The sequence below is a fragment of the Triticum aestivum genome, chromosome 5B (genome assembly GCF_018294505.1).
Source record: "Triticum aestivum cultivar Chinese Spring chromosome 5B, IWGSC CS RefSeq v2.1, whole genome shotgun sequence".
NCBI lineage: Eukaryota > Viridiplantae > Streptophyta > Magnoliopsida > Poales > Poaceae > Triticum > Triticum aestivum.
This window is the reverse complement of record NC_057807.1, coordinates 236,163,798-236,185,404: the sequence shown is the minus strand read 5'-3', so window position 1 is coordinate 236,185,404 and position 21,607 is coordinate 236,163,798. Positions and strand designations below refer to the sequence as shown.

The following is a 21,607-nucleotide window of genomic DNA, read 5'->3' as shown; positions in this document are numbered from 1 at the left end:
AAAAGGGCTCATCGTAAAAGTTACAACGATGCAAGCTTGTACATTAAACCAGATGATTCTAAGTCTCAATCTGGATACATATTAAAAGTGGGAGCAATTAGCTAGAGTAGCTCCATGCAGAGCATTGTAGACATATAATATTTGCAAAATACATGCGGCTTTGAATGTGACAGACCCGTTGACTAAACTTCTCTCACGAGCAAAACATGATCATACCTTAGTACTCTTTGGTTGTTAATCACATAACGATGTGAACTAGATTATTGACTCTAGTAACCCTTTGGGTGTTGATCAGATAACGATGTGAACTATGGGTATTAATCACATACAGATGTGAATATTGGTGTTAAATCACATGGCGATATGAACTAGATTATTGACTCTAGTGCAAGTGGGAGACTGAAGGAAATATGCCCTAGAGGCAAAAATAAAGTTATTATTTATTTCCTTATTTCATGATAAATGTTTATTATTCATGCTAGAATTGTATTAACCGAAAACATAATACATGTGTGAATACATAGACAAACATAGTGTCACTAGTATGCCTCTACTTGACTAGCTCGTTGATCAAAGATGGTTGTGTTTCCTAGCCATAGACATGAGTTGTCATTTGATTAACGGGATCACATCATTAGAAGAATGATGTGATTGACTTGACCCATTCCGTTAGCTTAGCACTTGATCATTTAGTATGTTGCTATTGCTTTCTTCATGACTTATACATGTTCCTATGACTATGAGATTCTGCAACTCCCGTTTACCGGAGGAATACTTTGTGTGCTACAAAATGTCACAACGTAGCTGGGTGATTATAAAGGAGCTCTACAGGTGTCTCCGAAGGTACATGTTGAGTTGGTATATTTTGAGATTAGGATTTGTCACTCTGATTGTCGGAGAGGTATCTCTGGGCCCTCTCGGTAATGCACATCACTATAAGCCTCGCAAGCAATGTGGCTAATGAGTTAGTTGCGGGATGATGCATTACGTAACGAGTAAAGAGACTTGCCGGTAACGAGATTGAACTAGGTATTGAGATACCGACGATCGAATCTCGGACAAGTAACATACCGATGACAAAGGGAACAACGTATGTTGTTATGCGGTTTGGCTGATAAAGATCTTCGTAGAATATGTAGGAGCCAATATGAGCATCCAGGTTCCTCTATTGGTTATTTACCGGAAACGTGTCTCGATCATGTCTACATAGTTCTCGAACCCGTAGGGTCCGCACGCTTAAGGTTTCGATGACAGTTATATTATGAGTTTATATGTTTTGATGTACCGAAGGAGTTAGGAGTCCCGGATGAGAACGTGGACATGACGAGGAGTCTCGAAATGGTCGAGACGTAAAGATCGATATATTGGACGACTATATTCGGACATCGGAAAGGTTCCGAGTGATTCGGGTATTTTTCGGAGTACCAGAGAGTTACGGGATTTCGTATTGGGCCTTAATGGGCCATACGGGAAAGAAGAGAAAGGCCCCAAAGGGTGGCCGCATCCCTCCCCATGGACTAGTCCGAATTGGACTAGGGAGGGGGGGCGCGCCCTTCCTTCTCCTTCTCCCTTTCCTTTCCTTCTCTCCTACTCCTTCTACTTGGAAGGGCTCCTAGTTCTACTAGGAAAGGGGGAATCCTACTCCCGATGGAAGTAGGACTCCCCTAGGGCGCGCCATAGAGAGAGGGCCGGCCCTCCCCTTCTCCACTCCTTTATATACGAGGAGGGGGCACCCCTTGGAGACACAACAATTGATCTCTTGATCTCTTAGCCATGTGCGGTGCCCCCTTCCACGATAGTCCTCCTCGATAATATTGCAGCGATGCTTAGGTGAAGCCCTGCGACAGTAGAACATCAAGATCGTCACCACGCCGTCATGCTGACGGAACTCTCCCTCGACACTCGGCTGGATCGGAGTTCGAGGGACGTCATCGAGCTGAACGTGCGCTAGAACTCAGAGGTGACGTAGTTTGGGTGCTTGATCGGTCGGGCCGTGAAGACGTACGACTACATCAACCGCGTTGTTCTAACGCTTCCGCTTTCGGTCTACGAGGGTACATGGCAACACTCTCCCCTCTCGTTGCTATGCATCACCATGATCTTGCGTGTGCGTAGGAAATTTTTGAAATTACTACGTTCCCCAACACCTCGGTACAGGGGATCAATCCCTGACCCTGCTCCGGCCTTGGACCGCAATAGGGAGAAAGGCCACACCCTTCTCTATGTCGATTACTTTAAGGATGGTGCACTCTTTAGGCCACATCAATTTCATCGCCGATTCCGAGTGAGAAGGCATGTGTTCAATCGTATTCGCGAGGGAGTGGTCGCGCATGACCCATACTTTGACTGCAAAGAGGGTGCCCTAGGCAAGCTTGGTTTCTCTTCATACCTGAAATGCACTGCGGCTATCCGCATGCTTGCATATGGAATTCCTGGTGATATTGTGGATGAGTGTGTTCGTATGAGTGAGTCCACATGTCTCCTCTCATTGTATAGTTTTTGCACGGCCGTGGTGGAAGTGTTCAGCCCGGAGTACCTCAAAGAGCCAAATGCCGCCGATACAGAGAGGTTGTTGGTGATCAATGCCGAGAGGGGCTTTCCGGGCATGCTTGGTAGTATAGATTGTATGCACTGGAAGTGGAAAAACTATCCATTTGCTTGGCAGGGGAGGTACAAGGGGCATGTGAAAGGTGCCACTGTTATACTAGAAGTTGTGGCTTCACAAGATCTATGGATATGGCATTCTTTCTTTGGCATGGCTGGTTCTCAGAATGATATTAGTGTTCTTCAGCGGTCTCCGGTGTTTGCAAGGCTTGCAGAAGGGCACTCCCCGGAGCTCAACTTTGAGCTCAATGGCCACCATTACAACAACGGATATTATCTAGCTGATGAAATCTATCCTCAGTGGTCCACTCTTGTGAAGACAATACCCAATCCGCAAGGAGAAGAGACAAAGGTTTGCCCAAATGCAAGAGAGTGCTAGGAAGGATGTGGAGCATGCTTTCGGTGTGCTTCAGTCTCGGTGAGGTACCGTTCGTAACCCAGCACTGACATGGAGTACGAAGAATCTTTGGAAGGTGATGACTGCTTGTGTGATCATGCACAACATGATCGTGGAGGATGAGCGCGATGGTAGCATCTACGATCAAGGGTTTGCTTTCCAGGGTGAAAATGTTGAGTCTGAGCATCCACCTCCCGCAACCTTTGAACAGTTTGTCGAGTTTCATCGGGAGTTGCGTAATTGGCATACTCATGTCCAGCTCCAGGATGACTTGGTTGAGCACGTGTGGACTCACATTAGCAATGAGTATATTTATGAGTTTAATTTCTTGTCATGCAAACAAATTTCGATGGGTTTTAAGACTATTTGATATTGTTTTCTTGTCATGCAAACAAATTTCAATTAGATTATAAAGACTATTTGGGAGCTATGTTTGATTTGAACCATTTCATATGCATCATTTTATTTTATCTACCGTGTTGGTGAATGAACGAGATGCGGTTGAAATGCGGCTGTGCGTTGGGCGTTCGTCAGCCGCATCCACGAATCCGGTCGGACACGGCCCCACTGCCACCTCCAAACGGACGAAATCCAGACAAAACGGACGTCCATTTGTGGTCGCGTGTTGGAGTTGGCCTCACACGCAAAAATGTTCAGCATGGCGGTTGGGCCTGTGCGCACTGCGGTTTTTCGTCAACCCCTACCTTAAATTGGGACCACAGAATATAAAGACAGGGCAGATTTTACATAACCTGTTGATGGAGGGCGGTAGCACCGTGCTAGGGTAAACATCACCTCGCTGACCATCTTCCGGACCGCCGAGGCCAAATTGCAAACTTGAGCGAACGCGCAAACCGCCCCTGGACCTGCGGAGCATGGCTCTCACACGTCGGCTTGCTTCCCATCGCTCAACCATAGCCGCGGTCGATGACGTCCCTCGTCTACGTGTGCAGGAAATGAAAACAAGTCGCCCAAGTCACCGCCGAAGCTGACAGACGCCAACGTCCAAAAGTCAGATTTCAGACCCGAAACGCATCCAATTTAAACTGACTTCCTTCGTGGTTGCCCACTAAATCATGCGATTCAGCGGCGTGTCCTGGGTCTACTATGCCTGGTTATTCTCTACTACACTATATACTTATATTAACCCTCGGACCCTCGTGTTCCTCTCTCCAGTTTGCTTCCGTTCTCTCGACCACGGCAACGGGGAGCACAGCGTTGGCTCTCATCGTCCTCGCCGCCTTCGTCTTGTCCATGCTGTCTACCTCGCTCGCCGTCACCTCGTCCTACGTCCGGCCCAGGCCGAGGGCGACGCTCTCCTTGCCCAAGGACGCCGGCGGTCAGACGCCGACGCAGGTATATGCTTTCCCGGTTGTCGTTCTTGTATGGAAGTTGTTTCGAGCTTCCGGTTCCTGGAAAATGAAATCCAGTATGCATTGGTGCATTTCCCTTTCATTTTCCACACCGTGAATATATGTTTTGGGTGGTTTGCCCTTCGCTTCTTTTGGCGAACTCAAATCAGTACATGGGGTGAAAGAAAAGGTGATTTGGTGCAACGGTATGATTATACCAGAATCACTTCATGCTTCATTTTTTTTCTGCCCGGTTTCCGTAAATTAACCACGCAACTCTCTTCTTCTTAATTAGTCGATAAGGCAAAACTTTTTCCTTTGTTTCAAAAAGAAAATACTTCTTGCTTTATGTGCTAGAGCGTGGTATTCGTTGTGATCATGGTGTCCATCGTCCATCGGTCCATGGATAACAATAGTAGGCAATTTCTCTAAAATAGAACACTAGGAAGTTAAGTTATTTTTTGAACCATACTAGGAAGTTCAGTGAAAGGTGGCAATGGATTATGCTTCTTGGATACCGGTATCTTGGACCAACAGCATGACTGGAATCACACGAGGAGGCCAGCAAGGATCGCTTAGAGCATTTGCTTACTGTCAATCGCTCAAGAAAGCGAACGGAACAAACTGCTCGGCTTCTTATTTTGCACTAGAAGCAAGCATATCAAACTTGCCTAATTTGGTCATTGTCACCTTGACGTGGCTACTGCTTCTTCACGTACACTACTCGTAGTCATTATAATTGCTCATTGTCCGTTTCGAATAGAAAGACAAATGGTTCATCGCGGACTGGGATCAGGTGACATGCCTACAGCATGTCACGCTGCAACATGCAGCCTCCAATCCGCCCTCCAATCTCCATCCAACGTTTTCCAGCGATCCAAGGCAAAAAAAAAAACCCTGGCGATCAGACTTGGACCAAGTCGTGGTGGTCTGCCCGCTCAGAACTAGATGTGGCGGGGAAAAGGAAAGATTGGCGCCGAGAGTTGCCGTCGCAGAGGACAGGCAGGGCCGCGCCGCCGCCGAGGAGGACCCGCAGGGTCGCGCCGCCGCCGCCCAAGTGAAGCGCTCCGCCTCGCCGCGGCGGTAATTAGCGCCGCCGAGCCCCGCGGGAACCAGCTCCGCCGAGTCGCCGGGGAACTAGAAGAGCGCTGTCGTGCGCCGGGTAGCAGTGACTTGCCGCCGCGGTCCACGGAGGAGCGCCACCCTGACCACCACGTTCGGTTTCCCAGGTCGCCTCTCCTTTTACTTCACACCAGTTTGATGCTTGTGCAGTTTGGGTTCAGAGTTAGCACGGTTTGGATTAGTTTCGTTTCAGAATTAACTTATAATATGTGTAGTTCTATGACTTTGCATCAATATCATCACTGCACCAAAACAAGTTAAATTACGTGTAGTTCTATGAGTTTGCAACAATGGCGAAAATTGAGTCCACTAATTTATCATAGTATACTACAGATTACTCCGTAGATTGGAAATACTACACCTTTTTGTGCCCTCTCTTGGACATAATTGACTGAAGCCTTGGTGTAGCGTCCACTGTAATTAAATCTATCCCTCGGTCTCTTTATTTGTCAAGGAAAAAAAAATGTGATATCTGTTTAGCAACGCCCCAACAAAAGTTTAAGGATGGATAAACTCTGGATCCATCATTTTTCCTATGTAAACTAGATGGCATACTGAATCATCATATTCAGTGTGAGTGTATGAGTTGTTGTACCATCCTGACATGTATATACAGATATGTCTTGACATGTTGTACCATCCTTGCTACCGGAACCGATAAGATTGCAGTCCACTAATTTATATACTTTGTTTTCGTTTGGCAGAATTGAATGTTGTGCAATGGCAGAAATTGGAAAGAGGACACCCAAAGTTGGTATGAGGTTCAGAGATTCGGAAGAGGCTTGGGAGTTTTGGGTAGATTATGGGGGTCACATCGGCTTTGATGTGAGGAAAAGATCCACAATCAAAAGCAGATGTGATGGTGTGATTACTTCACGCTAGTTTGTTTGTTCCAATGAAGGCCATCGAAGGAAAAACCAAACAGATCATGAACCAAAACGTATTAGAGCAGAAACAAGAACCAATTGTAAGGCTCATGTGATTGTTACATATGATCGAGTTGCCAACAATTTTGAAGTCACCGAAGTTGATTTGGAGCACAATCACCACCTTCAATTGCCACAAACCTGCCACTTGTTAGCATCACAAAGGAAGATTTCAGAAGTGCAAGCTTTCGAGATAGAAATAGCCGATGATTCTGGAATTATGCCAAAAGCTTCACATGAGTATGCTTGTCGTCTAGTTGGTGGCCCTAACAACCTTGGTTACACTTGCCGTGACCGAAAGAACCATTTGCGAAGCAAGCGGCAGCGGGAGTTGGCTTATGGACAGGCTGGAAGTATGTTGAATTATTTTCGTGACAAGCAGGCTGAGAATGCAGCATTCCAATACCATTTGCAGTTGGATAGTGAGGAGCATATAGCCAACATATTCTGGGTTGATGCTAAAATGCTACTTGACTATGCACACTTTGGCGATGTTGTCACATTTGACACTACATTTGGCACAAACAAAGAGTATAGGCCATTTGGTATTTTTCTTGGGCTAAACTATTTCAGAAAAACAATCATTTTTGGTGCTGCATTGATGTTCGATGAAACACGTGACTCCTTTATATGGCTCTTTGAGACTTTTCTAGCCGCACATAATGGAAGGCAACCTAGAACTATCTATACAGATCAAGATGTTGCAATGGGAAAATCCATAGAAAAGGTCTTCACAGAATCATATCATGGATTGTGCACCTTCCATATAATGCAAAATGCTGTCAAACACTTAACTTCTGTGAAGGGCGAAGAAAAAGATGGAAGTGGAAGAGAGAGATGAAGTGGAGGATGAAGAAAAAGAGCCTCATATTCTCACAGATTTTGGTGCTTGTATGTATGGCTATGAAGACAAGGTAGCATTTGAAGAAGCGTTGCCAATATGAGGCTCAAAGTGCATAAGCAAACTTGGTTAGATAGTATCTACAAGGTGAAAGAAAAATGGGCCGAATGTTATATGAGAGATGTCTTTAGCTTGGGAGTGAGAAGTACACAATTAAGTGAGAGCTTCAACAATGCATTGAAAAATCATTTGAAATCAGATTTTCATATTCTTCGATTCTTGATGCATTTTGAGAGGACAATGGCGGTAAAAAGAAGAGCTGAATTAGAATCTGAATTCGATGCAATAAAGAATATACCAATAATTAAGATGAAGACTCCTATGTTGGTAGAAGCAAGCGAAGTATACACTCCGATTATTTTTGAGGCTTTCCAAGGTGAGTATGAAAGATCAACGGCTGCATGTTGTAGAGCATTGGATGGAAATAACAGATTTGTTGTTGCTATTGCGAGGTTGCATGGAGATTTACAGTTTGAGGAGGAGCGCATAGTGGTAGGTGATCCTTTGACCAAAACGGTCTCATGTAGTTGTGGGATGTTCAATAGGACAGGAATCTTGTGTGCACATGGTCTAAAAGTGCTTGATTTGATGAACATAAAGACATTGCCGGCACATTATGTCTTGAAGAGGTGGACTAGAGAAGCTCGCAGTGGAAGTATTCAAGATAGACAAGGAAGGAATGTGGTAGAAAATCCAAAAATGGAAGCTGAACTTCGATACAAGGATTTGTCTCATAAATTTCACAAAATGGCACAAAAAGCAGCCAACTCTCCACAATGTTGTATTCTATTGGATAATGCACTTGATTCCGTCGCTCCGCATATACATGATTTACCCAATGCATCCACTAGTGCCATGAATGAACTATGTAAAGACAAAGAGAATGTTTGACCCAAATGTGCAGCAAGTAGATGAGTTGCTTAGATCTGCACGGCTGAAGAAAAAAGAGGTTCAGTCAAAGAACTTAAGGAGAAAGAAAAATTGGCTTGATAAGTTACTCAAGGGGAAGCACAGAGTAACTAAAGGACCAACAAAACAGGGAGAAAAGGTAAGTTGCAATTGGTACATGATATGTTGTTGTTGCTCATTTGTTAACTAATTACAGTGATTTTTGTTCTCAGCCACAAAGGAAGAAGAATGGTGTGCAACAAAAGAAAAAAGATGGTGTGCAGCCTCAAGTAGAAGTGGAGAAGTATGACAACAACAAAGAAGTAAATTTGGTGCTTCAAGAGTGCAATAATATTATGAGTTTCACCCAACTCTTGACGGCTGACCATGGAAGCTCCTTAGATAATATTTTGTACATGGTGGTGATGATGATGATTATCTGTTCTAGCATGGAACTTGTTAGATACAGTAGTATTTTGGACATGGTTAACTATAGTAGTATGGGGTTAACTATATTATTTTGTAGCCTAAGTGTACAAGCAAGTGGTACTGAATTTGGATGTATTGACCTTTTGAATTACAAGCAAGTGGTACTGAATTTCAATCAAGTGGCACTTAGTTTGTATTGTTAAATTACTGCTTTTTTTGTTGCTATATGACCGTTGTTTGCATACACTTTCTTTTTGTTTTTTTATATAGCTAAGTTTGAAATTAATACTGAATTTCAATCAAGTGGTACTGAATTTGTGTTGTTAAATTACTGTTGTTTTTGTTGTTATATGACTGCTGCTTGCATACAATTTTTTTGTTTTTTTGTATAGCTAAGTTTGAAATTTAATACTGAATTTCAATCAAGTGATACTGAATTTGTATTGTTAAATTACTGCTGTTTTTGTTGCTATATGACTGCTGTTTGCATACAATTTTTTTTGTATAGCTAAGTTTGAAATTTAATTTATGCAAATTCGGTAAAAAAATATAGCTGCTGTTTTGTACTGTATAATGACTGAAAAGTTGGTGATTCTATTGAACAAACTCTGAAAACAGTAGTATGATGCATTTCTCCTGTGTAGTCTGATCGTCAGGTATTTTTTTTTTTTTGCCTTGGATCGCTGTGGAACGTTGGATGGAGATTGAAGGGCGGATGGCAGGCCGCAGGTTGCAGCGTAACATGCTGTAGGCATGTCACCTGATCCCAGTCCGTTCATCGCTATAGTACTCCTGAATTCCTGATGTGCACATGTAAATTGAATATGCCAAGCATAAACCAGGGCCCTGCATTCCACATAAGTTGCTGCCATGTAGTCTTAAGGAATAGTTTAGTTCGTCATCAAAGAACAAACCGGTGCATAATGTGTGCTCAGTAAGGAGGATTTTCTATTTATAGTCAACTATTCCCTCCGTTCCTAAATATTTGTCTTTCTAGAGATTTCAACAAATAACTACATACGAAGTAAAATGAGTGAAACTACATTCTAAAATATGTCTACATACATCCGTATATTGTAGTCCATTTGAATGTCTAAAGAGACAAATATTTAGAAACGAAGGGAGTAGAAAATTGCTATTATAAGTCGACTCAGTTGCATATTACTCAAAGTTGCAACAAAAGTTTGTATATGCACATAATCTCTACAGTTGCACATTTCTAAGCAAAGCTTGTTTTACTCCCTCTATAAGCTAATATAAAAGCGTTTAGATCATTATTTTAGTAATCTAAACGCTCTTATTATTAATTTACAGAGGGATTACCTAACTTCTATATAGAGAATCAGCATACAGGATCGTGGACTTAAAGATTTTCCTTTCGGATGACTAGCAAATTGATTGCCCAGGTTTTTGTATTGTTTTTGAAGACCCCTTTAGAAGGAGGTGGATTAGCCATTTCTACTATTTACGTTCATTCTAGAACTGAGTGAGATCGTATTAGTGCATGGAGTAAAAAGAAAAGAAGTCAATTTCCGTCCATTCCTTTAGGAACGGAGGGAGTGTTTTTTAGAATTGGTGATCGCATAGAAACTACTTAGATTATTTTTTCTGCAACAATAGCAAATCAACATGAGAAAAAGATCAACAAAACTTAGGTGGCTGTAGAGCCGATCTGAAGACTAAACCGGCATCTATGCAAGACGTGTTGGGTTGTGTGCATCTAGATCTAGCTATGATGATGCCTGATTTTTCAAGGTGTGCAAAACTCAACAGAAAACCAAAACCAGACAAAAAATCAAACTGAACCAACAGTTTCTGTTTTTTAGGTTTCAGTTTCAATTTTGAAATCTGAAAACCATCATTTCGGTTTTGTCGGTTAGAAACCAAAAACCATTTGGTTAAACCAAATTAATCAAAATTGAGATTTTTTGGGTTCAAAAGCGTAATGAGCTGCTATAGTACAGTACTTTCTACCCCATTTAGTGCTTCAGTTTATATGATTATTAGTCTGACGGCTTATCCAACGCCCCTTCTATATTTCTTTCTAATTGTTTTTTATCATTATGATATATATCATGTATTTACACGTGGAGTGATGTGTTTGCTCAAAATTCGCATCAACTTTGGTTAGTTTTGTCATTACCGAAACCAAACCGAAAGTAAATGGTTATTACCAAAATCGAACTGTATCTATGTATAAAACCGTATAGACCGAAGTATAAAAACCATATAAATTGAACCGAAAAAACTGAAGGCAGACCCTGACTGATTTTGCATGTATTGACTGTACCGACCGGTTGCGATGTTTGAGCAAACAAGAATTCCATTTTTGAAATGCCTAGCTTGCCAATACTTTTTGTTTACTACTTTCAGGTCCATATATCGACTGTTGGCCATGACGAGATGAGGGTGACATGGATCACTGAAGACGATGCACCGGCAGTCGTGGAGTACGGCACGACCTCAGGCCAGTACCCATTCTCAGCGACAGGAACCACCACGAGCTACTCGTACCTAGCCCTCTACCACTCGGGGAACATCCACGACGCCGTCGTCGGCCCACTGAAACCCAGCACCACGTACTACTACCGGTGCAGCTCCGACCCGTCGCGCGAGTTCTCCTTCCGGACGCCGCCGGCCAGCCTCCCCTTCACCTTCGTCATCGTCGGTACTGCATCGCATCACATCACATCAAATGCTCTTCAGTTTCGCCTTATTTATTTCGGTCTCTGGTAGTTTCATGCTTCGGTGGGCGTCCTGCAGGTGACCTCGGACAGACCGGCTGGACCAAGAGCACGCTGCAGCACATCGCGGCCACCGACTACGACATGCTCCTCCTCCCCGGCGACCTGTCGTACGCCGATTTCCTCCAGCCGCGCTGGGACTCGTACGGCCGGCTCGTCGAGCCGCTGGCTAGCGCGCGGCCGTGGATGGTGACCGAGGGCAACCACGAGATCGAGAGGATCCCGCTCCTCGAGCCGCGTGCCTTCAAGGCCTACAACGCGCGGTGGCGCATGCCGTACGACGCCGGCGACTCCCCGTCGGGGTCGAACCTCTACTACTCCTTTGACGTCGCGGGCGGCATGGTGCATGTCATCATGCTAGGCTCGTACACGGGCTTCGAGGCCGGCACGGCGCAGCACGAGTGGCTGCGGGGCGACCTCGCCAGGATCGACCGCGGCAAGACGCCGTTCGTGGTGGCGCTGGTGCACGCGCCGTGGTACAACAGCAACGAGGCGCACCAGGGGGAAGGCGACGACATGCGGGACGCCATGGAGGCGCTGCTCCGCGCGGCGCGCGTGGACGCGGTGTTCGCGGGCCACGTGCACGCGTACGAGAGGTTCACGCGCGTCTACGGCGGCATGGAGGACCAGTGCGGGCCGGTGTACGTGACCATCGGAGACGGCGGGAACCGGGAAGGGTTGGCAGACGAGTATATCGACCCACAGCCCAAGACGTCGGTGTTCCGGGAAGCGAGCTTCGGCCACGGCAGGCTGCAGGTGGTGAATGCGACACACGACGACGACCAGCCGGTGGTGGCCGACCAGGTGTGGATCGCCAGTCTCGCTTCTAACCCGGATTGTAACAATCCAGCGGGAACGGGGGCTCAGGCCTGAAGCATTTAACTCGATGTTGAATGGTATTGGATCGGTATCGAATACTCTCAACTCTTGTACTCGTTCGTGGTTAAATAGTAATCTCACACGTGTAAATACAAATCTTTCTTCGGACTCGTAGAACATCTTTTTTTTTGAAGGCGGACTCGTAGAACATCTAGCGATGACTACAAGTATTGAAACGAGCCGAAGGCACGCCGTCGTCATCGGCTCATCGCCCCTTCCTTTGCCGGTGCCAGACAAAACTTGTTGTAATAGATAGTTAAGAAGTGGTCGTGCTAAGGGCTCATAAAACCAGCGCACTAGAACAGCAATCGCCGCCGACGAAGAGTCGCGTAAATCAGAAGGATCCAACGTGAAGACACGTGAACGTATACTCGATCCGAATTCCGAATAGATCCACCAAAGACAACCACCGACCGAATCCTGCGAGATCCGCCGGAGACACGCCTGCAGACGGCCTCCGAAGATACTAGACGCATCACCAGGATAGGGCTAGGCCGGGAGAACCTGATTCCATCTTCAGAGAGCCGCCGCCGCCTCGCCTTGCTGATCAAAACGCAAACCCTATAACATAACTCAAAGTAATATCTAAAAAGAAAGCCCTCCGCTGGCAAAAGCCGAGATCCATCGCGCAACCATGACCCTATAACCACCGAAGACGAGGTGAACCAGCGACAACGCTGGTAGGAGGCAGAGGAACCCTAAGCTTTTTTCGAGAGAAGGCGGCGGCTGCATATGAAGGAGGCCGATTTTTTTTTTTTTGCAATCTAATATCTAAAATGTTCAAGTGGTAAGAATCTTTTTACATCAATATGATAATACCTTATATAAAGGACAAAAATGAAAAATATTTAATTCATAATAATGATATAAAATAAGTCATGGCCAAAAGAAGTCATGGCTTTGTTATCCTTTATTTGCAGAATATGTAACAAACCTTGTATTTCAAGTAGTGATTCAAGTTGAAGATTCATGTTACCTATAATATCTAAATAATTCATGTCTACTATGTTATTTCGTTTGACATTATGTTACCGCTTGACCCGCGAACAGAACTCTCTCTCTCTCTCTCTCTCTCTCTCTCTCTCTCTCTCTCTCTCTCTCTCTCTCTCTCTCTCTCTCTCTCTCTCTCTCTCTCTCTCTCGCGCGCGCGCGCGCGGGGTCGAGCCATCTTCCCATCTTTAACACTGTTATTTCCTCTCTCCACTAGATTATGATAGCTCTTCCTTCTCCGGTTTGTCCATCACCACTAGGGAAAATCTTATAGGTGGAGGCTTAACAGTATCGCGGGTCTGACGCCCGCGCTACTACTACTTTACAGTAGCGCGGGCCTTTGGAACGCGCTACTGCTATCCGTTTAGCAGTAGCGCGGGTGTGCCAAACCGCATTACTGCTATGTGGTGGCCATCATACCCAGCAGGCTACGTATAGTAGTAGCGCGCTTTACAGGACACGCGCTGCTGCTACTGGTAGGTTATCCTCTTCCTCGGCTCCCTAACTCTTCCTCTCCTCACTCACTCACTCTCCCTCTCTCACTGTCACCGCATTTTTGGTGTGCTCCTCCCGCCATCGCCGCATTGTCGCCGTACTCCGAGCCCCGGAGGCCTCCGCGAGTTCCTCCCCTGCCTCGTCGTCCCCCAAGGCCTAGGTGAGCACGCCCAACCGCAGCCGCCATCGCCTTCTTCTCCCTCCTCCTCCTCCAGCCGCTGCCGACCCTCCTCCTCCTCTAGCTGTCGTCGACCCTCCTCCCTCCTCATCCTCTCTCCTTCCTCCCGGCGTCGCCGACCCTTCTCCCTCCTCCTCCAGCCGCCACCGTCCCTCCTCCCTCCTCCCTCCTAGCTCCCTCATTTAACTAAATTAATCTCTAGTTTGTAGTTTACTGAAGTAGTTTATAGTTTCTATATTATAGTTGTAGTTTACTATATTTAGTTGGTAGAATTTTTAAAAATGTCATGTACTTGTTATATTCTGAAATTAGGGCATTTTTCTAGGGTTCATAGTATATTTTCAAATATATTTCAGCAATCAAACTCTAAGTTATATTGTGGAACTATAAACTTATTGCAGAAAGTAGGTAAAAAATCAGGGCATTTTTCTAGGGTATAAAGTAGAAATTTTATTTGAATCAAATTGGATATTCTCATAGGTTGCTATTTGGAATCAAGCACAACTCACATACTTATTTTATTTATGTGCAGGGAAGATCATCGACGTGCCGCTTGACGACACCTAGAAGATCACCGGCATCCTCGATAGTCGTCCAGTGAGTAAAGTAAATTAAGATGGTCTTTTTGTTACTTTGATATGTGGAGTAGTACTATGTAGTAGTAGCATGTGTATGTGCTTACCCAAGTGATATCTTGGCTTTTATTGTTTGCGGCGAAACTCCGAGTGGCCTATGTTTTGTCAGAATGTTGATTAATTTTCGTTCTGGCAAATTTCAGGCGCTCGATATGTCCTATTTTAGCAAAGGTCATGCTGGAATTTTTCGTGGATTTCAGCATGACTTGTTGAAAGAACATGCGGTGCCCCCATGTTTGGTTTTGGCAATTGATGACAATCTCTATGGACTAATGGTTGTGTTGAGTTATATTTGAAGGATTTGTCCATAGGTTTTTCTTGAAGTCCATGTGTTGGTTTCAAGGAGTTTATGAGTTGACCAAGGTGCTATTAAGGAATTATCCAAAGATTGGTCATGTGAGTGTTGAGCTTATTGCAAGAATGTCTTGAAGAAGGAGGTTGTGTGATCATTCATGTTTACATTCAAGACATCATCCAAATGAAGAGAGTTGCAAAGATTCAAGGTTTATCAAGACTAAGTCAAGAGTGAATCAAGTTGATCAACTCACAAAGCGTAGAAGATGTACCGAGAGGGATCAAGTGATCCTATGGTATGGTAAGCATTGTCCATTACGCTTTGTGTGCTAACCCATGGTCTTCGTGAGAGTTCTTTGTGGGGTTAGGTTGCGGTGTGCAAGTTCAAGTGATGCATCATGAAGAGATCAAGTGCTTGAAGCTTGCCGTCCATTGTGGTGACAATGGACTTGTGAAGATGAGCGGAAAAGTGGCTCACCCATAGTGGAGTATGGGGGAGCAATATACTAGTCTTCATTGAGCCAACGCAATCAAGAAAGGTGGTCCATCTTGAGGAGGAGTAGATCGTCATCATCTAGCTCAAATGGACTTTGTGCAAGGCAGAGGTTTGCCCTTGATAGGTTTTCTATTTTACCGGTCTCATGGTGGTAGTTGGGAGACCGGGTTTTAGGATCGATTGCCGTACTATCAAGGGGGGCTCTCGATGAGTTGCTTGATCATATCGTTCGTAGAGAGCTCAAACCATTGCATCATTGCATCATCTTTATTGGTTCTTGTTTGGTTCTTCTCCTTGTGAGATTTGGAGCTTTTGGTCATTTTCATGACAAGCTCGAGTTCATCGAAAACGGAGTTCACATGCATCTTCTATGATGTTTTCGATGTTGGAGGTTCTGCCGGTTCTTCTCTGTTGGAGGTTTCTCTCCTCTCTTGTTAGGCATACCTCCCCTGTTTTGATGCTACTCGTTGTCTTGTATCCAACAAGCTTGAGTTTGCTCAATTTGGAGCTCATTTGCAGAAGTTATGGCAGATCTGGTTTTATTGTTTCCCTCTGTTGTCTTCTCTGCAAAATGAAGGACTCCTAGTGTTGCTGATCTGGGGCATGCGGTAGTACTGCTCTCTAGAGCGGTAGTACCGCAGGCCCTTGCGGTAGTACTGCAGGTGCTCATGGTAGTACCGCTCTGTGGGAGTGGTAGTACCGTGGCCTTTGGCCAGGCGCAGCTGCTCGAGCGGTAGTAGGGGCGGATGTAATTTTTTACATCCGCTCCCTACGCGGTAGTATCGCGCCGCGGACGCGGTAGTATCGTGGGCTTTGGCCAGGCTTAGCAGCATGAGCGGAAGTAGGGGTGGATGTAATTTTTTACATCCGCGCCCTATGCGGTAGTACCGCTCTTCGTGTGCGGTAGTACCGTGCCGGAGTTTTGCGCAGGTCCTCCCTCAGCGGAAGTAGGTACAGAAGTAATTTTTTACTTCCGTGCTTTCTCTGCGCCTAGTGTTGCCTGCCTTACAGTAGTACCGTAGGGGCGCGAGGTAGTACCGCTCCGGCGGTTCTACCGCTCGTTGCCTTGTGCAACAGGCCTTCATCTGTCCAGTGTTGCACATGCGGTAGTACCGCAACCTGCAGCGGTAGTACTGCAGCTCCGTGCAGTAGTACCGCATCGTGCGGGCTGAGCGAGGGGATAACGGTTGGATTTTCTCCCCACCTATAAAAGAGGGTCTTCTTCCCCATTGAGATCTAATCCTTTGAGCTCGTGTTCTTCCCCATTGTTGACCTTCTTCGAGCTTGCTAACTCTCAAGCCCTCCTATGATTCTTGCTAGTTCTTGAGGGAAAAGAGAGAGGAGATCTAGATCCACGTTTCCACCAATCACTTTCTCCTCTAAGTGAGGGGAACCCCTTGGATCTAGATCTTGGAGTTCTTCGTGTTCTTCTTTCGTTCTTCCTCTTATTTTCCTCCCTAGCATTAGTTGCTTTGGTGGGATTTGGGAGAGAAGGACTTGGGCACTCCGTGTGCCCTTGCCATTGCATTTGGTGCATCGGTTTGAGTTCTCCACGTGATACGTGGAAGTTACAAGTTGAGAAGCTTATTACTCTTGGGTGCTTGGTGCCCTTGAGCTTGTTCCTCTTGGGTGCTTGGGCGCCCTAGACGGTTGGTGGTGTTCGGAGCTCAATCATTGTGGTGTAAAGCTTCGGACAAGCGTTGGGGTCTCCAATTAGGTTGTGGAGATCGCCCCAAGCAATTTGACGGGTACCGGTGACCGCCCCCAAGGGTTGCCAAAGTGTACGGGTTCGGTGACCGCCCCCAAGGGTTGCCATTTGTACCGGTTCGGTGACCGCCCTCAAGGGTTCCTTAGTGGAATCACGGCATCTTGCATTGTGCGAGGGCGTGAGGAGATTACGGTGGCCCTAGTGGCTTCTTGGGGAGTATTGTCCCTTCACACCGCTCCAAACGGAGATTAGCATCCGCAAGGGTGTGAACTTGGGGATACATCATCGTCTCCGCGTGCCTCGGTTATCTCTTACCCGAGCCCTTTACTTATGCACTTTACTTTGTGATAGCCATATTGTTATTTGTCATATATCTTGCTATCACATAGTTGCTTATCTTGCTTAGCATAAGTTGTTGGTGCACATAGGTGAGCCTAGTTGTTGTAGGTTTTGTGCTTGACAAATTAACCGCTAGGTTTATTTTGCATTTGTTCAAGCCTCTACCATATTTTTTTAAAAGCGCCTATTCACCCCCCGCTCTAGGCGACATCCACGATCTTTCACTTGTGTTATAAAGTAGGAAATGTCGAATGCCTGTGATTTGCTGGAACAGGAATTAAATAACACTCTGGCAAACCATAGGTCATTTTTATGTAATTACTTGATATATGTAACGGGTTGACTGTCATTCTGTCGGGGCTCCTTATGTGACTTTCAGTCTACTCTGGAAGGAAGGATGCCAACTGTTGTCATAGGGGCCGCTTCCTTTCCTTCTTCTAGTGATATACCTTGGTAATGCATGAGAGGAGGAGGGGAAGCGATTATCACCAACGGTCAAAATATCTATGAGGGAGAGTCCACCATATACTATCGAAATATGAGAGAGTAAGAATCTCGACTGTTGTCGTGGGGGTCGCTTCTTGTTCATTCGAAGGTGCTAGACATTTTGGTGTAATGCACTTCGAATGAATGGAGGAGCGATCATCACTGACTATCACAAATGTCAGAGAGGAAGAATCTCGATTTTTCTCGTGGGGGCCGCTTCTCCTTTGTTCTTGTGTGCTAGACATTTTGATGTAATGCACTCGGGAACGAAGGGAGTAGCGACCATCACCGACGGTCGAATATGTCAGAGAGGGAGTGCCCACCATATACACCACGTGAGATGAGAGTTTTCAAGGAAAGACTCGATAGACCGATAGTCAACCCGTGATGAATAATAATGATATGTGTGTTGAGTTCCTGTTGTTTGCCATCAATTTTTAATCTTTGCCTTATGAACACAGGAAATGTCTGACGACGATAGGATCCCTGAGTGTGACTATTGCGGAGACCAGGGTTTGTGCGATGGGATGCCTCATCTGCAAAACGGTAGGTGCTTCACCATCGTGCTGAAGGAGACTTTTGATGTTTTTACGGTACGTAACAACGACAAGCATTTTTCCGTAATTAAGCACGACTTGTGATTTTTGGCTTCAACGTCTAATTTCCATTTTTTACAATTCGAATAGTTCATCCCCTATTGATGGTGTCCTGGACTAGGGGGTACTAACCTAGCCGGTCCATGCTCCTCGGATTGGGCTGGTGGGCCCTTATTCTTATCAAGATGGACTTCGGAAGCTGCACGGCATGATCAAGACTGCGCCTGTCAATGACTTGTCCTATACTCTAAGACTTCTCCTACCACCTCATCGCCTAGATACCGACCTTGTAATCCTAGATGCCCTACCTGGCGTGTATATAAGCCAAAGGTTTTAGCCCGTAGAGGGGACATCAACGCAATCTCATTCACTTAGCCCTAGAGTTAGACCACATCTTACGATCTCGAGGTAGATCAACTATGTACTTGATACATCTATATCAATATAAACAAGAGCAGGACTTAGGTTTTTACCTCCATCAAGAGGATCGAACCTGGGTAAAACACCGTCTCCTGTTCATGTTACCATCTGTCTAAGATCTGCAGCTCGGGACCCCCTACCCTGAGGTCTGCTAGTTTTCACACCAATATTGCTGCTTTCATTAAGAGTTCCGCTATGAGATCAACAAAAGGATTAATGGATCATCTGTAGATCAAATGCGTTAATGGCTCCGAGAGCGTTTATGCCCCTGGCCAACCTTTTGTGTTCAGCAGCATGATCTTCTATGTTGACTCGACTGGCCATCTGGCCTCCATCGAAAGCTACACCCCAGGTCAGATCGTGACCTTTGGCAGCCTAGAGTATACCGCAGATTCCCGCGGCGAACTCGTCCTGTCAGGATAGACGCTCGGCCGGATTGAGGACATGTTCGACTCCGGAGGCTCGACTCTGGAACCGACCTCCTTCGAGGATGTCGGGCCAGGACGTAGATCTGACCCTCTCTCGCCGAAGAAGCGACTCCTCCTCCACGACGATGCCGGCGCGGGGCGAGAGGTGGCCAGGCTTTGGCAATCGAGGCCTCCGTCTGGCTTCCCCCTCCCCCTATACGCCCGTGATCAGGGTGAAGGAGCGTGCCGCCGAGTGGCGCCTTGCGAAGACGGCAGGGCCTCCATTGCCCTACCGGCTGCGCCACGGGCCCATGCTGAGGATAGCTCACGCGAGTTCGTGGTGTGCACGGTGATGCCTCCTGACTCCTGGATCCGACTCCCTCGGTTCTTCGCCAGCGAGCTGCTTCCGAGGGGACCGGTGGAGCTATGGCTGCAACACGTAGGGTGTAGCAGCCTAGCCACTGGAGCTGAGGTCGAGGTGGTGCCGTCTGGAGACGTCTTCATGACGCGAGGATCGGGCGAGGTCGCCCCGGCTTGCTGAGCGGAGGGGCCCCTGGCGATCCTCTTCGAGTACGACGTCGCAACCACCTTGTTCTTCAAGGTCTTCAACGAGCGGGGCGAGCGGCTAGAGTGCTGCCCCGGAGGTGACAGCTCGAAGGATGCCGTCATGGGCGCTGGACATGCTGCCGCCCCCTTCAGCGCTTCGTCCAGCAGCAGCGATGACTCCTGGGAATCCAGCGACTCTCCTGAGCCCAGTGATTCTCCGGAGTCGAGCGACGACAACTACATGCCACCGAGCTCCCGCCGAGGCCGGAGTGCTGCTGTAGCTGCCGCCTGGCGTCGTCGGTGACACCGTAGGGCCCTGTAGTCGTTCCTCCTACGCGAAATGGAGTTCAGCCCCTGTGGGGCTTGTAAGGACCGAAATATATTCAATAGTATCACTGTTCCTTTTGACTTTGTAATGGGTGCGCGTATTCTAGTTCGGCTGAGTCCCTCCCTTTTCTCTTCCCTAGACAGCATGGCGCTCTACGCCGACAGGACCCAGCCCCCAGGCAGGCTTCAGCCATTGCTAGTATGCCAGGTCGCGATGCCGTGGTCAAGGCTAGGAGGTGAGCGGCCCAAGATCCAGTAAGAGCTCATGAGACGCGATGCTCATGAGGCCCCCCTGGCGTGCAAGCAGCTGTGCAGAAAATTGAAAAGGGGAGTTGAACTTCCCAAGTGGAACTGCGGGGTGAGGTGTGTGGAGCGAAACCGGTGCCGTAGAGAGCTGAGACTTATCTTTTGCGGTCTGAGTCCATCGGAGAGGTAATGCTTGCCGCCGCGCCTGTGGTGCCATCAGGCGCATCCCGTCTTGGACACCCTCCGGCCTCACTTGCCAAGGTGCTATACGTCCTCGGGACCCAGCCCTCGAGCAAGCTCAGCCACCACTAGTATGCCAGGCCGCGATGCCGTGGTCAAGGCCACGGGGTGAGGGCTGGAGAGCCAGTAGGAGCTCCCGAGACGCTATGCTCGGGAGGCCCTCCCTTTAACGTGCAAGTGACTCGCGAGGCCAGACGACTGCTGTCCGGGCCAACCCTTGGCCCTCGCTGGGTGAATCTGCAGGCTGGATGACAAAGGAGGCCGAGAGCCCCAGGCGTGAGACGAAGGCACCGAGGACCCTGCGAGGTGGTGTATACGAAGTGGGCCGCGAATCAGAGCTCGATCCCCGGGTTTATCAGTGTTGCAGGGACGGAATCGAGCACAAGCGTCGTGCCGATGTGTGTGTCATGCAGAAATGGTGTTAGTCAGACGCATCAGGGTCATGAGGTGGAGGTCACGAGGTGACAATCATAGACAAATTCAAGGAAACGATTAGATAGTCCTGGTGAATGCAAAACGATATATGCTGTAGGGATGAACCCACATGGCCTGGGGATGATGCAGCCTGAGGGGCGCCCCCAAACTGAAGAACTAGGAGATGTCACCTGGCACCGTTGCTGAAGACTTGTAGAAGTAGCCAAAAGGCGCGTGCTGCTGAAGCCGTTCCTGATGAGCCGCTCCGGTGCAGAGCCTCGGGAGGGTGGACCGACCAGAAGGCTCCTGAGGGTGCTCCTCCATCTCCACCAAGATCACCTGGTGCCTGGCCTCGCAGGCCACCTGAGCGTCCCTCATGCAATGCTAGAACGCCTCAGCCGCGCCCGCCAGGCCGAAAGGCATGCAGACGTAGCTGTGAGGCGGCCCCTCGCATCGACCGACACGAGACGGCCACATGAGCTGCCGAGACGTGGCCCTATTGAGCCCAGGGATGTCGATGCAGACGCGGAACTCTTTACCCTCGCTAG

At 47.2% G+C, this 21,607-nt stretch overlaps 1 protein-coding gene and 1 long non-coding RNA gene across 2 annotated transcripts; both read left to right on the top strand.

Annotated features, from left to right (window-relative positions):
• The first annotated feature begins 2,413 nt into the window (after positions 1-2,413).
• On the top strand, positions 2,414-12,444 carry LOC123114727 (probable purple acid phosphatase 20). The gene is made up of 5 exons (XM_044536155.1): positions 2,414-2,575; positions 2,666-2,956; positions 4,178-4,357; positions 10,993-11,287; positions 11,383-12,444. The coding sequence occupies exons 1-5, from the start codon at positions 2,414-2,416 to the stop codon at positions 12,234-12,236; spliced, it is 1,782 nt and encodes a 593-aa protein (XP_044392090.1). The 3' UTR covers positions 12,237-12,444.
• Positions 5,293-8,798, top strand: LOC123111154 (uncharacterized). Its single transcript, XR_006454173.1, has 3 exons — positions 5,293-5,582; positions 6,180-8,350; positions 8,424-8,798. It is a non-coding gene; the product is annotated as an uncharacterized lncRNA (long non-coding RNA).
• Positions 12,445-21,607: the final 9,163 nt, after the last annotated feature.